The 17729-nt window shown below is 34.4% G+C and overlaps 2 protein-coding genes across 2 annotated transcripts; both read right to left on the bottom strand.

Moving 5' to 3' along the window:
• Positions 1-4009: 4009 nt before the first annotated feature.
• Positions 4010-7980, bottom strand: LOC144431379 (cysteine-rich secretory protein LCCL domain-containing 2-like). Its single transcript, XM_078119449.1, has 7 exons — positions 7727-7980; positions 7436-7530; positions 6999-7153; positions 6440-6613; positions 6147-6280; positions 5678-5790; positions 4010-4460 (listed from the first exon to the last, which is right to left on the bottom strand). The coding sequence occupies exons 1-7, from the start codon at positions 7978-7980 to the stop codon at positions 4237-4239; spliced, it is 1149 nt and encodes a 382-aa protein (XP_077975575.1). The 3' UTR covers positions 4010-4236.
• A 4427-nt stretch (positions 7981-12407) lies between these two features.
• Positions 12408-15870, bottom strand: LOC120333047 (uncharacterized). Its single transcript, XM_039400395.2, has 7 exons — positions 15620-15870; positions 15338-15432; positions 14911-15062; positions 14349-14528; positions 14106-14239; positions 13637-13749; positions 12408-12729 (listed from the first exon to the last, which is right to left on the bottom strand). The coding sequence occupies exons 1-7, from the start codon at positions 15868-15870 to the stop codon at positions 12497-12499; spliced, it is 1158 nt and encodes a 385-aa protein (XP_039256329.2). The 3' UTR covers positions 12408-12496.
• Positions 15871-17729: the final 1859 nt, after the last annotated feature.

Raw genomic sequence — 17729 nt, 5'->3', positions numbered from 1 at the left:
ATACAAACAGTAATAAATCATTCGCATACTTCACTTCCTCGAACGCTTCTTCAAATGAATTATCTGTGACTTGCGTGAATGCTTCGTTTTTTGGAAGAAAAGAGTTCAGCAGATTTGAGTACCCTGTTTTATCTTTCCATAACTTATGGGAGACATCTCGTTCGTCGAAGTCATGGTCATTGAAGAAACGCTCAGAATCTTCTGCTTGAGTAAAAGTCGAATTTAATATTGGCACACATGCGAATGCCAAAAGAACGATCTGGAAAGTATGCATTTCCATGCTTCAAATTTGATAACGTTCTAATTTGAAACTATTTTTTGCAAACCCATGAATTTATATTATCCTCAATCGAAATTAGTGCCAAGTCATCGACGTCGGCAACACACGATATTAGACAATTCTGCGAATTGATAAAATCAGAAAATTACTTAGAAGAGTTAGATCCTTGGCAAAATCACTGAACATAACAGTAAATAATTGTAATACTATAATTCTACGGATGAAATGAATAACATATACACAGTCCGTTATTCGTTACATATCAGTATACAAATTGTAAACGGGTATTTGATATATATATATATCATTTTGAGGCGAAGTGCATATTTCATAATAGCTTCGCAGAAATGAGTGAACAAATGTGTGTAACGTTGAAAGCCAAGTTAATCGACCGTTAAAATGTAGCTTAGAAACTATCACGAATATATGATCGAATTTGCGTTTCAAAGTAACTCATGTCAGGACGAAGAATCTGCAACTATAAATAAAACATGTGCCGTGTTACCCCGAAAATAAGACAGGTTTTTATTTCAATTTCAATTCGAAAAATAACACTGGGGCTTATTTCGGGGGAATGTGTTTTATATTCATTTATCCAAAACAAAATTACAGTAGAGAATTACGAGATTTTCAAATTAAAAAAAAAAAAAAAAACGTGTAGGAAAGATTTCTTGCTATCGACTAGGTCAGGGATGGCGAACCACTGACCCGCGGGTCTCAAAGTGACCCACCGCGTTTGTTCGTGACCCGCCAAGGCACGAGATGCTAACATATCAGTGATACAAATTAATAAAACCGGCTATAAATTAATCTAACAATAACTAAACTATTTTAGTGTACCGCCAGTTGGGCAGTCAGGGCTGCGATCGCTCATATGCAAATTGTTAATTTTCTGGCCGTTATATTAATTTTCAAAACCTAATCTTGGACGCATGTCTGCACCGCTTTGTACCGTTATTCAGCTCTTGGCTCTGACATCGTTTATGGCATATAAATTCAATTGATCTGTTCCCTCTTTCGAAACGTCTTGACACTTTCGGGGGTGAATCTGCAGACCGTTATAGGGGTTATACGAGAACTAGATGCTACTTTGCATTTTATTAGTTTCTCGCCTACAATGCCGTTGAGAAAACAAAATCTTTCAGACTTGGAATAAAAACCTAGAAACCTGAAATAACAATGGGGCAGTGTAAAATGGCCTTAATGTGGCTGAAAGCTGATCGAATTCCCTCCAAACTCTTTGGAACGGTAAAATAATTTACCGCATCATCCTGAACGTTTTTGGTAATTCGTATGCGTGTTTTCGTACTCTAATTTCATAAAATCGAGTGCCATAAAAGTCCCTAATAGAAATGCTGCATAAGTAAAGCCTAAAACTACACCAACAGAAGCCTAGAAGATTTGTTTCAGAAGTTTCTTATAGGTGCAAACATTGATTAAATATCTGTGACCCACTCTCTTCGGTTCCGAGATAAAAATATATATTTTTTATCCCATCCATTGAAAAAGGTTCGCCATCCCTGAACTAGGTCTTATTTTAAAGGGAGGGCTTATACTAAAACCTTTTTTTAAATTCAGGCTAGGTCTTATTTTCGGGGATACACGGTATACTATAATTCTGCGCACTAAATGAATAAGATATCCACAGTTTTATTGGTTGCATATCAGTATACAAACTGAATTTGATATGTCGTTTTAAAGCGAAGTGTACGTTTCTGAATAGCTTTCCAGAAATAAATGACCAAATCTGAGTAACGTTGAAAGGCAAGTTAATCAACCGTTAAAATGTAGCTTAGTAACTATCACGAATATATGATCGAATTTGTTTGTTTCAAAGCAACTCGTGTCAGGACGAAGAATCTGCAACAATGAAATAAACATGTAGTGTCGAGTTATTTTGCTTAATGACGCTTTATTTCCGTTGTATGGACAGTTGACATTTTGCTGGGCATCAACTCATTTGCCCTGAGCTAAATCTATCTTAGAGTAGAAAGCGAAGACTGCTGCGTGTAATCCTAAATATGGAATTATTTTTAAAAACGATAGGGCAATAACTTTAAGTAAACGTGAGATATCAAACATTTGAATTCAAGTCAGTACTATCAGGATTCCGGAATTGAGACGCTATATCTGATGAATGGGATATTAGTTTGACCTGACCTAGTTTCAGCCATACTAGCTACTTATTTGAATATTTTTTGGCAATAGTCGATGCAAAGATACGCTTGTATTTTCATACTCATTCAACTTTGTTTAGAGAAAAGTCCTATGCTTTCGAGTAAATGTGAAAAAACACTTATGTGATAGCATGGTACCACTAACGTACACAGAGCTGAACAAGTTCATTATTCAGATTTAGATACAAATGAACAGCGGTTGACAAGAGATGTTGAAACCCGACCCGCAAAACCACCCCTTGCCTCCGCCACTGTGTATGTTGGGTACTCTTTCTCATAAATCTCCTGCATATGATCTTCTGATCTGATCTGAACAATTAGTATAGAACTCTTGATGGTTTTATTGGCCTGTTTTCGTAATTTTATCTTTTTGGTCCGTTTTTATGTATTATTGTCATGTATCCTAATTTCATGGCTGTCTGTTGGGTAGCTCAAGTACTCTTTCTCGTAAATCTCTTTCATTATTTTCTAACAATTTGTAAAGAAAACCAATGTATACAAAATAAATCGACTGGTCCAGAATGTTTTTGTATTCCTTTTCCAACAATTTGTACAGAAATCCTCAAACCCGTTATGAATTTTGCCTATGTCAAATTAGTCTCTTATCCTGTTCTTATGTCACTATTTTCAAACAATTTCTTTTTTATCAATTTGTGCAAAACCCCTCAAATCCACCTTGGATTTTCCTATGCCAAATTCTCATTTCCTTATCCCATCACTCGGTCTGTCTCTGTCATTACTTTCTCTCTACCTGGTGGTCACTTTCCTGACCACAGTTTCTCGATCGGTCGACTTGACGTTTTCTGCCTGTGACATTTACATTAACATTTCCTTCTTCCCTCATCCTTTCATGACCTGCCGGTTCTCGACACTTAGTCCTCCTATCGACCACAACCTGGTATTGTTATCGACACTCTTAGTCCTAGGTTCTTGCCCGTTCCTGCTATTGACCAATGAATGTTAGTGATGTCACCTATTCATTTCAATTCATAACCACGATCTATGTCTCTGGAATTCGACCCGTAAACGGGTGGTCCCATTTCTCTGAAACGTTCGGTTCTGACTGTTCATAACGCCTCTGTTTGTTCCCCTCCTTCTCCTGCCCATCCCCAATTTCGGCCTGTTTGCGCCACTGTCGACCAATGTATTTTCCAACCTTGGCCTGTCTGCTCTAGCTAGGTCTCTAATCCTACAACCTAGTGAGATTCGAACCAAACCTTGCATCTGGCCTCATGCTTACCAAACCTATACGCTTATTTTGCGCCAATGATACTGATGAGTGTCGTCGTGTTTAAAATCTTACTCAATTAACAGGTTTGATTATATATATATTTAAAGCCCTACTATAATTATATATATTTTGAAATAGAATACTATACATTTTAATATCCTACCTTATACTAAAACGACATTACATATTGCACATATATGATTAAAACAATTACAAAACAAATAGATTGAAATAAAAACAATTAGTCTATGAAGTCAGAAATGACGAGCCGTTAGTATAATAACTATTTCCGTAACTAATATTCAACCACACAAATGTAAATGACCATAATCATGAATAAATTTATAGGGGTATAGTAAGTTTAAGTATTGTTATTTATTGCAAATCACAACATTATACGAATTAATATCGCAAATGTTGCAAAAGGTAAAAATCAAAATACAGGATAAAGACAAAAATAATCAGATTCGTTTCTAGTTGAGGAATATTTGTTAACATTTTGAACATCCTACCCTAGGAGTAATTTCTTACGATTTTTTATACAATCTTTATGTTCTATTATGTCTTTTGCTGTTTTTATTCTTCGGTGAATTTTTTCTTGCTTTATTACGCTTCTCATTGCAGGGGCCGACCCAGCATGCTCTGCCATCTGTGAATTTACCTTCACAGTCTTCACGAACGAAAGTGTTGCATGTTCTCTGTCTGAATTTAATTCCTTTCCCGCAAGTTGCGTAACAGGGTCCCCATGGTCCCCATTCCGTGAAGTTTATCACTGAAGTACATTTGATTAATTTGTTGTGAAACTAATATTACAAACATTTAAAAAGAAGAAACTAGCTCAGGGAAATATATCGTGTTTAATTCGGAAAAATATATTATGATCGACAGCATTATATGTCGCACGTTCTGTTGACATCCTTTTTTGAAAAAGCATGGATCGTTTTGCAAAAAAATAGTAAATCAACGGTATCTGAAGCTATGGTACAATCATAATCAAATTTTCCCCGACTTTTATGGAATCTAAAATTATAATTATGTTTCTTATAGTGCGACACTGTCATCAAAGTGTACCAACTATCCAGTAAATGCAGTGCTTTGCAATGACCATTCAACTTACGAAACGAACACAAATTAAAATTTAATCTATCCGAATATTCTGACGGCTCTACTGGCTGCTAATAAAAATATAGTTTAAACAAAATATAAAAGCTATCCCTTTTTTTGTTTGTTTTGTTTTTAACAAAAAAATAAATCAAGTGATTAAAATATGAATAAAACCATGTGAAATGAATACTACAATAGTTAATTTAAAGACTATTGTCACTATCTTATACAAGCAAGCCCTGCGCCCTACATATTGAGAGTTACTTTGAAGTAAAAAAACATAGAATAAATAGAGTAAGATTACGATGAAGTTAGATTACGATGCGACTATCAACGCATATCAGTGATTTTTTGCATTCGGTGGATAACTATTTATTGACTGAACAGAAAAAAGACAGTGTAATCGGAGTATTTTGACCAGGGTTAGGCAAAGTTTTTGACTAGAGGCGAAAAAATGTGCCCAACTAGACTTGCGGGCCATGTAAATATGACGTAAAAGGTTACATTTTATGAACAATATTTACAGTGTTACAAAAGGAAAATTGGAAAACAATAAGCCTAGTGCCCAAACTAAATTTAATCGCAATTTCAACAAATTCTATGAGCTAATTTTAACTAAAACATCAAAATTTGGTTATAGCTTGGTTATGGGCAGCATCAGGCGGGTCAGATTGAATTACTCAACGGGATGGATTTGGCCCACGGGCCGTAGTTTGCTTTGCCCATGTCTGATTTAGACAAATGCAATATATTTATATTGTGGCACCCTTATATGTAATAGCAAAAGATTTTGAATGATGTATGATATCTATATATAATGTTATAAAATAGAATAGGTCAAGTTGGGACTGCAAAACCACAAGTACAAAATTATTGCATACGTACTTGTTGCATTGTTAAAGTTGCTGCCGCGCATTTGATTTGAGCAAAGATTACCAAATGCACACGTGTCGGTCTTGTGGCAGCCGGCACATCTCTTCCCCGTCTTGTAAGGTTTACTAAAAATAATTATTCGTAGATGTAGACTTGACCAGTGATTCTTTGCTATTCGATCATCGAAATACTATTGCGGTATTCTTTAGTTAAATCAGTGATTCATAACCACATTGAATGGCATATAACTTTTATGCGAATTAGAATACGTTGGTTTGTACCAAATCAGGAGCAATTTTCCCTACGTGCCGAACAGATAATAATAGTATCAACAATAAAAATAAGTGTGAACATTACCTATGTTTCTTCATTTTTAAAAATATTATTTTGTTACATCGCGGTTGAGATTGCCTACAACATTGTCGTCAAAATTTTTCGATACATATACTGGAGGAACTTAATCAAAGTAACGAAAGCTTACACGCCCACATGGTTTCCTCCCGGTGTGTAGTTGCAGACAAGCAAAGTAGCCTTTTTCCATATTTTCCCACCTACATTCACATTAGCACATTGCGTTGCTCCACATCCTAGTCTGAACGTATCTGCCCAAACGACCTGGTAACATTTTTACATTATTTGTGACTTTTATTAAAAAACTTGATGAGTTCAGAATTTTTCGCCAAGATAAGGTTATTTTCTTGTTAACATTCAGAATATAAAAATGCTGATTGTTTTACTTAGCAAACTTGGTTTATATCAAAAACTGGGAATAACCTGGGTGTAATGACCGCAGACTTGGCCTTTTTGGCAATTGTTTTTCTTGTGATTATAAAATTCCTTCTCATCGTCGAAATATTTCACCGCTAGGGTGGTATATTCTTCATCAAATTTGATTCCTGATGATATGAATAAATTTTCTCCCACCCAGTCAAATCTCTTGTGAGTTTTCTATAAAAAAAAAAAAAAAAACAGGAACAAATTATTTCTCAGCCCCTGTAAAATATTATTGACATTTGCTTTAAATAATTGCATATGAGTAATAATTTGCTAAAAAGTTAAACCACAGTAATTTGATAAATAATAATGAATAAACATACCTAAACGTATTACATTTTCCATAATTCACTTTATAATTTCACTTTATTGTGTCTCAGTATTTAGTTAATATTATTTTAAATCAATATGATATAAAGCTATTTATTTCACTAATAAATATTGATCGCTAGTGATTCTGACGTGATTAGGTGACAAAATTAATGGAATTCTATATTTTAAATCAATGATCATGTTTTATGCATGTACACGGTTCCTTAAAAAAACGTAATAATTGTACCTCTTTGTTATGTTTCCACAAGCATTTTCTAGAATAAGCAGTCGCCAGTGCTTCAAGATCTTTGTCCCAGTGTAGTTTCCTCATGTTACTTGCAGGTGGTTTAACAAATTTTCTCGCTTTGTTATGAGCTATAAGACAGCTTCTTCTTAGTGCTCCTGAAAAATATACGCCTATTACAGTATGGCGTAGGCTAAGTAATATTAAAAGTTTGATCAGAATGTTGATTTTTATCGCCGATTTGAAATTGAGTTTCATTGTTTGCCTAACTTTTCATTTGTGAGTAGACCTACTGACAGCGTGATCTATGTACGTGCGGTTTCACTCCATTAAATTGCCGCTAGAATAAATCTTTGAAACCACTGAGCAATAAATTCCTAATTCTATGGTCCTAGAAAATCTTTTTGTTTTTAATAAAAGTAGAGCGATCAAAACATTACCGGTTAGTACTAGCTTCTTCACTACACTTGACATTATCTTTGGCTTTCTTTGTGCTCGTTTTTTTACAGATTCTCTTGGCGGATTGGTACTCCATCTGAAATTGGAACACTAGTTTATTCTAAGTGATTCAAGAGTTCTTGCTTCACGCCAATACAAATATATTTCTGTAACGTTTTGTCTGTCCAACGTCAGACCTTTTCAGACAAATATTGTTTAATATGAATATTAAAAAATTTTGGCTGATGAAATCTGTTCTCGTTTCTACAAACATAATCAAATCCTCCACGTACTTCACTTCCTCGAACGCTTCTTCGAATGAATTTTCTGTGCCTTGCGTGAATGTTCCGTTTTTTAAAAGAGAAACGTTCAGATTTGAGTACCCTATTTCATCTTTCGATAACCTATGAGGGACATCGGGGCCGTCTTCGTCGAAGTCATGTTCACTGAAGAAATGCTCAGAATCTTCTGCTTGGGTAAAAGTCGCATCTAATATTGACAGAGATGCTAATGCCAAAAGAACGAACTTGAAAGTAGGAATTTCCATGCTCCTAAATTGACAACGTAGTGATTCAAAGTTATTCTTACTTTACAAACGCATGAGTTTATATCATCCTAAATCGAAACTACTGCTAAGTCATCGACCTTGACACAATACACGATGATAAGCAATACTGCGAACTGATAAGATCGGACCGAGTTCACAATAGTAATTGATGTAGTTCGTAAAATATTAAATCAATAAAATTTACTTAGAAGAGTTTAGATCTTTGACAACGTCACTATAAATGACAGTAAATATACTATAATTCCACGGAATTAATGAATAATAATATATAGTCTACACAGTTTTTATTCCGTTCCATATCAGTATACAAATTATAAACGGGTATTTGATATCATTTTTAGAGCGAAGTGTACTTTTCAAAAAGCTTTGCAGAAATGAATGAAATCTAAACCTAAATATATGCAACGTTGAAAGTCAAGTTAATCAACTATATACCGCTCAAATGTAGCTTTGTAACTATCACGAGTGTATGATTTATTGTTTCACAGAAACTCATTTCAGTACGAGGAATTTTCAACTATGACATGAACAGGTATTGTCGAGTAAGTCTGCTTAATGACGTTTAATGTCTGTTGTCAGGCCAGTTGACATCATTTTTGCTGCACATATATCTAAATATGGAAATATTTTGCAACGGATAAGGTAATAACTATAGTAAACATGAGACACCAGACACTTACTTCAATTCAAGTCAGTACTTTCAGGATACAGATATTGAGACGCTATACTCGATGAATGTGGTATTAATTTGAACTGACGTAGTTTAAGACAGGCATACTAGCTACTTTTTCAAATAGCTTTTCGCAATAGTGCATAGTTGGACGATGCAAAGAAATGCTTGTATTTTTATTTTTCATTCTTATTCAACTTTGCTCAAAAAGAGTCTTAAATTGCTTATATAATAGCATAGGACCATTAACGTACTGAGAGCTTAACAAGTTCTTCATTGAGACTTAGATATAAGTGTACAGCGGTTGACACGAGATTTTGAAACAATTCAAGTCTTCAATGTTGATGAAATATATACTTTAGAGTGAATTTCACAAAATCGGAAATCAATGTCTATTGTAAAAGTTTTGTACACAGGCGAGAACCTCTACTAGGATATGTAAAATCTTATCAGTAGTGGAACAACTAGGTTCGTATCTGGTCGTTCGCACACAATTCCAAACTCTTCTTCTATTTTCTCCTATCTTCATAAGCATACAAATCAACCCTGTATTTACTTAACTTCAAAATAATCGTACCTCGCGCAGTAACTGATCTCAAAAGTAATTAAAGGAAGACTTGAAAATGAATTCCATTCCTTCTGTAGTGTAACCGAAATGCGGAGTCTATTTTTCCGCGGCTTGATAATGTTGACGGTGGCTGGAACTTCATGAGCTCAATTATTTATTGCTGACACGCACTCATATGCAAGTTGGCCAGCGCTTATATATATATATATGTTCACCAACGGTACCTTCTCTTGTATCCTAATATTCGTGCATTAGCATCTTTTCTCTTAACAAGAGATTATGCTCAAATATGTGGACACGGACACCGAAACTTGATATTTTATCATCAATTCCCCAAACATTACATGCAAGTAGTCGTATTGGGAAGCCGACAACTCGACTACCCAGGTTAACGGTAACCGGTCATAGCTTTTCCAGGTCCTGTCGACTTCTGTGACAATGATTCATTTTTCACGATTCAGTTTCAACGTAAATTAGAATACCAACTGATCCGAGTCACTTCTGTATTGCCAGATCAGGTCCTGCAGTCAACCGTTCCTCATAAAAAAACTTCCCACTTTCGCTAAGCACGAGATCCGCTAATATGCGTTCGCGGAACCGCCACAGGGTACTCATATTTTGATGACGTAATAGCACACAAAAAACAATTCCCACTGAGCTCACAGAAGTATTTGAAATAAATAAAAGTAAGATCCGTAATATCGTTTCGATAATAAGACCTACTCATAATATATACCAATTATTTTCATATTGTACACGAAGTCGAACTTGTGGATAATTTTGTTATAATGTTGTTGTTGTTGTTGTTGATAGTATTCTATTCTTGTCATGAAAAATCGCTTTTGTCGTCAACTACTGGACCAATTCTGGTATTTCATCTTATATTATATAAATTGCAAATTTCTCCCCGGTTTCTTAACCTTTTTATCACATGGGCCGGCTCAACAAGCTTTTTGTTATCATATCAGAATTGACCTTCACAGTTGTCAGGTACGAAAGTGTTGCATGTTCTCTTCCTGGATTTTTTTTCTCTCCTACGAATTGCCGAACAAGAGCTCCCCACTCCGTGAATTTTATCACTAGAATTTTCAATTTAAGTTGTATTGAAACTAATTTTACAAACATTTAGAAAGAAGAAATTGTAAGTAAAATATTTCGGCTTTCATTCAATTTGTGAAAATATATGTAAAATCAGGGGCTTTTGTGATCTACTTATGCGTTACGCGACGTTGAGTTGTCACGCTTTTTTGACATGGTATGCACTTATGGATCGTTTTGCAAAATTTTCGGGGTGTTTTGTCACGAGAAATTTTATTACTCCGCAAATAAGGGTTCAATTGTAATTAAATTTTCTCTGATTCCTGTGTATGCTTTGTGGAGAACGTACGCAAAATATTGAAATATTCAATTTGATAACAATGATATTTGAATATATTGTTACATTATATTCGATTTTCAATGGTTAAATTTGGGACCAGAAATAATCAAGTAGAATATTATTGCATACGTAGGCTACTTGTTACATTGTTAAAACTGTCGCTTCGCATTTTATTCGAGAAAAATTTGTTTGATATACAAGTGTCTGGTATGATAACTAAATCGTATCACCCCATTTCTTTTGGTTTGCACAGCGTTTCAATGGATATTTCTCTTGTTTTGTTACTAAAGAAGTATTTCATTACTATAGTGTTGATTTTCTTTTCTATCTTGTTTGGCAGTTCATAGTTGGACGATGCAAAGAAATGCTTGTATTTCAATTTTCCATTCTCATTCAACTTTGCTCAAAAAAGAGTCCTAAATTGCTATATAATAGCATAGGACCATCAAATTTCCTTCCCTACAAAGTAATGCCCAATATCTCCATTTGCTTCATTTCTTTTATAATCCTAGAGCTCGTTGAATCTTGTAATCCCAATGGTATGGTTATTGTGAAATTTAATTAATGTGGCTCGTTCAAAATATACTATTTTTTCATAGCGCTATCCAATGATGCTTCTCTATTCTGTGTTAATGGTATGTCATCGGCAAAATCTATCACTTTACCTTCAATATTTCCAGGTATTCTTAATTCTCCTATTTTCTAGTTTCTTTAAATTGATATCATTAATGGCTCTAGTGCTATTATAAATAAATATAAACTTAACGAGTTACCTTGCTGGACGCCTCTTGCAATAGTAAAGCTTTTTCAAACCAAACTTTCCTAATACTTCATACATACACTCCAGGTCGACAGAACCAAATCCCTTTTTGAAATCCCAGGAGACTAGTAATCTGTGAATTTATGAAGCTCGCTATTAGATACTGTATATCCCTTTCTCCTTTTTTGAATTGATGTCATGTTTCCCAATTTTATGTATAGTTGGTACTCCTTCTCATAAATCTTCTGCATATGATTTTTTCTTTTATTATTTTCCAACTATTTTTATAGAGCTCTTTTGGTAGGCATATTGGTCTGTATTTTGTAATTTTATCTTTCTTGCTCATTTTTTGTAGTAATGTCATGTATCCTAATTTCATGTCTGCCTGTTGGGTAGCTCAAGTACTCTTTCTCTCAAATCTCTTTCAATATTTTCTAACAATTTGTACAGAAATCCTCAAATCCATTATGGAATTTGCATATGACAAATTCTCATTCTCTTACCCTGTTCTTAAGTCACTATTTTCGAACAATTCACATTAACATTCCCTTCTTCCCACATCCTTTCATAAACTCGTTCTCTCGACCGGTCAGTACCCTTCCTTTCACGACCTGTTCTCGACACTTAGTCGTCCTATCGACCACGACTTGGTATCGTTATCGACACTCGTAGTCCTAGGTTCTTGCCCGTTCCTGCTATTGACCAATGAATGTTAGTGATGTCACATATTCATTTCAATTCATAACTACGGTCTATGTCTCTGGCATTCGACCCGTAAACCAGTGGTCGTCCCATTTTATCTGGAACGCACGGTTCTGACCGTGTTCCTAACGCTCCTGTTTGTTTCCCGAACCGTTGGTATAATAAATATTTCCGTAACTAATATTTAACCACCCAAATGTAAATGACCGTAATCATGAATAAATTTATAGACGACAAGTGGTTTGAATATGGTTATTTATTGCAAATCACAACATATACCAATTAATATCGCAAATGTTACAAACGGTAAAAATCAAAATACAGGATAAAGACAAAAATAATCAGACTCGTTCCTAGTTGGGGAATATTTGCTAACATTCTCTACTTCATACCCTAGGTGTATTTCTCATATTTTTCTTATACAATGTTTTTTCCATTTTGTCTTTTGCTGTTTTTATTCTTTGGTGAAGATTTCTCTGTTTTATTACGCTTCTTATTGCATGGGCCGGCCCAGCATACTTTGTCATCGGTGAATTTACCTTCACAGTCTTCACGCACGAAAGTGTTGCATGTTCTGTCTCTGAATTTAATTCCACTTCCGCAAGTTCCATAACAGGATCCCCACGGTCCCCACTCCGTGAAGTTCATCACTGAAAATACATTTGATTAATTTGTTGTGAAACGAATTTTACAAACATTTAAAACGAAGGAAACTAGGTCAAGGAGAAATATCAGCTTCAATTCGGAAAAATATATTATGATCGACAGCATTATAAGTTGCACATTCAGTTGACATGCTTTTTTGACAAAGAAATGTACATTTATCGTTTTTCAAAATTTTCTTTGTTACATCTGGTAAATCGATTTTATCTAGAGCTATAGTACAATCGTAATAAAAAATTTTCTGACTTTTATAGAACCTGAAATTATAATTAAGTTTCGTATATTGCGACACTGCGTTACATTCGCCATGAAAGTGAAACAATTATTCAGTAAATTCAGTGCTTTGCAAAGGCCTTTCAACTTGTGAAACCAACACAAGATAAATTGAACCTATCCTAATATTTTGACGGCTCTACTTGTTGCTAAGAATAATAAATACAAAAACTAAACATATTTTGTTTTAAACATATATATATAAATGAAATGATTAAAATATGAATAAAACCATGTGAAAAGAATATTGCAATTGTTAATTTGAAAACTATTGTCAAGGTATCTTAAACAAGCATTGCCTACGTCCCACATATTGGAAGTTACAATGGAGTCAAAAACCCAAGAATAAATGTTTCGATTACGATGCGACTATCGACGCGTATTTTTTTTTTTGCATTCGGCGGATACCTATTTATTGACTGAACAGAAAGGAGACAGTGTAATCGGAGCATTTTGACAAATGCAATATATATATTTGCATGGTGGCGCATTTACATGTAATATCAGAATATTTTTCAGTCTGATGAAAAAATGATATATATATATAAATATAATGTTATAAAAGAGAATAGGTTTGGTTGGAACCGAAAATCCACAAGTAGAAAATTATTGCATACGTACTTGTTGCATTGTTAAAGTTGTTTCCGCGCATTTGATTCCAGCAAAGTTTATCAGATACACACGTGTCTGTCTCGTGGCAGCCTGTACATCCATTGCCCGTCTTGTAGGGTTTACTAGAAATAATTATTCGTGAATGTAGACTTGATCGGTGATTCATTGTCAATGGATATTCGAAAAATTATCACGTTATTCTCCAGTTAAATCAGTGATTCCTAATCATATTGGATAGCAGATAATTTTCAATTTTTATGCGAACATGTTGGCTGGTACCAAACCATGAACAATGTTCTCTGCATGCCGAACAAGTAATAATGACAATGTCAACAATAAGAATAAGTGAAAATATTACTTATGTTTCTTTATTTTTTAAAATATTATTTTGTTACATCGAGGTTGAGATTCCACACGACATTGTCGTCAAAATATTTTGATATGCTGGAGGAACTTAACAAAAGTAACCGAAGCTTACACGCCCGCATAGTTTCCTCCCGGTGTGTAGTTGCAGACAAACAGAGTAGCCTTTTTCCATATTTTCCCACCCACATTCACATTAGCACATTGCGTTGCTCCACATCCTAGTCTGAACGTATCTGCCCAAACGACCTGGTAACAGTTTTACATTATTCATAATTTTTATTCAAAACATTCAGAATATAAAAATGTTGTTTATTTTACTTAGCAAACTTGGTTTATGTCAAAAACTTGGAATAACCTGGGTGTAATGACCGCAGACTTCTCCTTTTTCACAGTTGTTTTTCTTGTAATTATAAAATTCTTTCTCATCATCGAAATATTTCACCGCTAGGGCGGTATATTCTTCATCAAATTTATTAAATCCATATGATATAAATAAATTTTCTCCCACCCAGTCAAATCTCTTGTGTTGAGTGTTCTATAAAAAAAAAAAACAGGAACAAATTATTTCCCAACCCCTGTATGATATTATTGACATTTGCTTTGAATAAGTGAACATGTGAATGATGAATTGCTAAAAAGTTAAAGCGAAGTAATTTAATTAGTAATAATGATTAAACATACCCAAACGTAATACATTTTCTATAATCGTGTACTTTGTGTTTCAGTATTTATTTAATATTATTTGAATCAATATGATATAAAGCTATTTATTTCACTAATAAATATTGCCCGCTAGTGATTCTGACGTGATTAGGTGACAAAATAACTGGAATTTATTTTTATTTTAAATCAATGATCAAGTTTTATCGATGTACACGGTTTCTATAAAAAGAAAAAAACGGAATAATTGCACCCACTTGGTTATGTTTCCACAAGCATTTTCGTGAATAAGAAGTCGCCAGTGATTCAAGCTCTTTGTCCCAGTGTAGTTTCCTCATGTTACTTGCAGGTGGTTTAACAATTTTTCTCGCTTCGTTATGAGCTACAAGACAGCTTCTTCTTAGTGCTCCTGGAAAATATACGCTAATTACAGTATGGCGTAGGCTAAATTATATTAAAAGGTCGATTAGAATTTTTATTTTATTGCCGATTTGAAATTGAGGTTTATTGTTTGCATAGCTTTTTCTTTGTGAGTACTGTCAGCGTTATCTATGTACTTCAGGTTTACCTCCATCAAAGCACCTCTAGGATATAGCATTAAAACCACTGTGCAATAAATTCATGATTCTATGGTGCTAGAAAACCTTTATGGTGTTAATAAAAGTATAGTGATTAAAACATTACTGGTTAGTACTAGCTTCTTCACTACACTTGGCCGTATCTTTGGCTTCCTTCTTGCTCGTTTTTTCACAGATTCTCTTGGCGGATTGGTACTCCATCTGAAAATTGGAACACTAGTTTATTCTAAGTGATTCAAGAATCTTGCTGCACGCTAACACAAGTAAATTTTTGTGATGTTTGGTCTAACCAAGGCCAGACAAACACTATTCAATATGTATATTGAAAAATCTTTGTCTGGCAAATCCTGACCTCGGTCTTACAAACATGTTTAAACAATTCACATACTTCACTTCCTCCAACGTTTTTTCAAATGAATTTTCTGTGACTTGCGTGAATGTTTCGTTTTTTGGAAGAAAAGCGTTTAGCAGGTTTGAGTACCTTGTTTCATCTTTCCATAACTTATACGGGACATCTCGTTCGTCAAAGTCATGTTCATTGAAGAAACGCTCAGATTCTTCTGCTTGAGTAAAAGTCGAATCTATTATTGAAACGCATGCGAATGCCAAAAGAACGAACTTGAAAGTATGAATTTCCATGCTCCAACATGGACAACGTAGTGATTCAAAGTTATTCTTACTTTACGAACGCATGACTTTTATTTATATCATCCTCAATCAAAACTAGTGCCGAGTCATCGACGTCGACACAATACACGATGATAAGCAATACTGCGAACTGATAAGATCGGACCGAGGATACAATGGAGTAGAAAGTAAAATATTAAATTAATAAATTTTACTTAGAAGAGTTAGATCTTTGGAAACGTCACTAAAAATGACAGTAAATATACTATTATTCTACGGAATAAATGAATAATAATATATAGCCTACACAGTTTTTTTTCTGTTCCATATCAGTATACAAATTATAAACGGGTATTTGGTATCATTTTAAGGCGAAGTGTACTTTTCAAATGCTTTGCAGAAATAAATGAAATCTAAACATAAATATAGGCAACGTTGAAAGTCAAGTTAATCAACTATACTGCTAAAATGTAGCTTTGTAACTATCACGAGTGTATGATCCAATTTGTTTGTTTCAGAGAAACTCATTCTAGTACGAAGAATCTTCAACTTTGACATAAACATGTATTGTTGAGTAAGACTGCTTAATGACGTATTATGTCTGTTGTCTGGACAGTTGAAATCATTTTTGCTGCACATTAACTGTTTTGCCCTGAGCTAAATCGATCCAAGTAAGAATAGAAAGTGTGGACTGCTGCGCGTATACCTAAATATGGAATTATTTTAACTAAAAGTAAACACGAGATACCGGACCCTTCAAGTCAGCACTTTCAGGATACAGACATTGAGACGCTATATGCGATGAATGTGGTATTAGTTTGACCTGACATATTTAAGACGGCCATACTAGCTACTTTTTCAAATAGCTTTTGGCAATAGTCCATAGTTGGACGATGCAAAGAAATGTTTGTATTTTTATTTTCCATTCCCATTCAACTTTGCTCAAAGAAGAGTCCTAAAACGCTTATATAATAGCATAGGACCATTAACCTACTGAGAGCTGAACAAGTTCTTCATTGAGACTTAGATATAAAAGGACAGCGGTTGACACGAGATGTTGAAACAATTCAAGTCTTCAATGTTGATGAAATATATACTTTAGAGTGAGTTTCACAAAATCGAAAATCAATGTTTATTGTAAAAGTTTTGTACACAGGCGAGAACCTCTGCAGCCTACATATGAGAACTAGGATATGTACAATCTTATCTAGTGGGAAAACTGAAACATATTTTAGACGTAAGGTTCGTAACTTGTCGTTCGCACACAATTCCAAACCCCTCCTTTTTCTATCTTCATAAACATACAATGAATCCTGTATTTACTTCTAAATAATCGTATCTCGTGCAGTATATATTCTTGGAAGAAATTAACGAAAACTTGAAAATAAAACCCTTTCTTCTTTGATGTAACCTAAATGTGGAGTCTACTTTTCCGCGACGTAATAATGTTGACGGCGGCTGAAATCTTTCTAAGCTGGATACTTTATTGCTGACACGCGTTCACGTGAGCTATGTTGGTCAGTTTTATGTATACAGCCGTGTTCATCAACGATACCTTCTTTTGTATCCTTATATTCGTGCATTAGCACCTGATCTCGTAACAAGCATTTTGTTTCGATAATTAGACCTACTCATAATATAAATATACCATCACCAATTATTTTCAATATATATTGGATACGTCCAGTGATGAGCTGGAAAAATCTTAACAACCGGAACGCACCTAATTCGCAAAAATGCAATATATATATATATAGATATTTACAACAGGACGCGGACGTTACACAAATTTTTGTCTGTCCTAAGATAGAGCCGAAGAACTGCAATGAAATATGAGGAAATTATCTGAAATATGTCTGTGTAACATTGAA

This window comes from Styela clava, chromosome 13 (genome assembly GCF_964204865.1).
Source record: "Styela clava chromosome 13, kaStyClav1.hap1.2, whole genome shotgun sequence".
Lineage (NCBI taxonomy): Eukaryota > Metazoa > Chordata > Ascidiacea > Stolidobranchia > Styelidae > Styela > Styela clava.
This window is presented reverse-complemented; position numbering and strand designations above follow the sequence as displayed.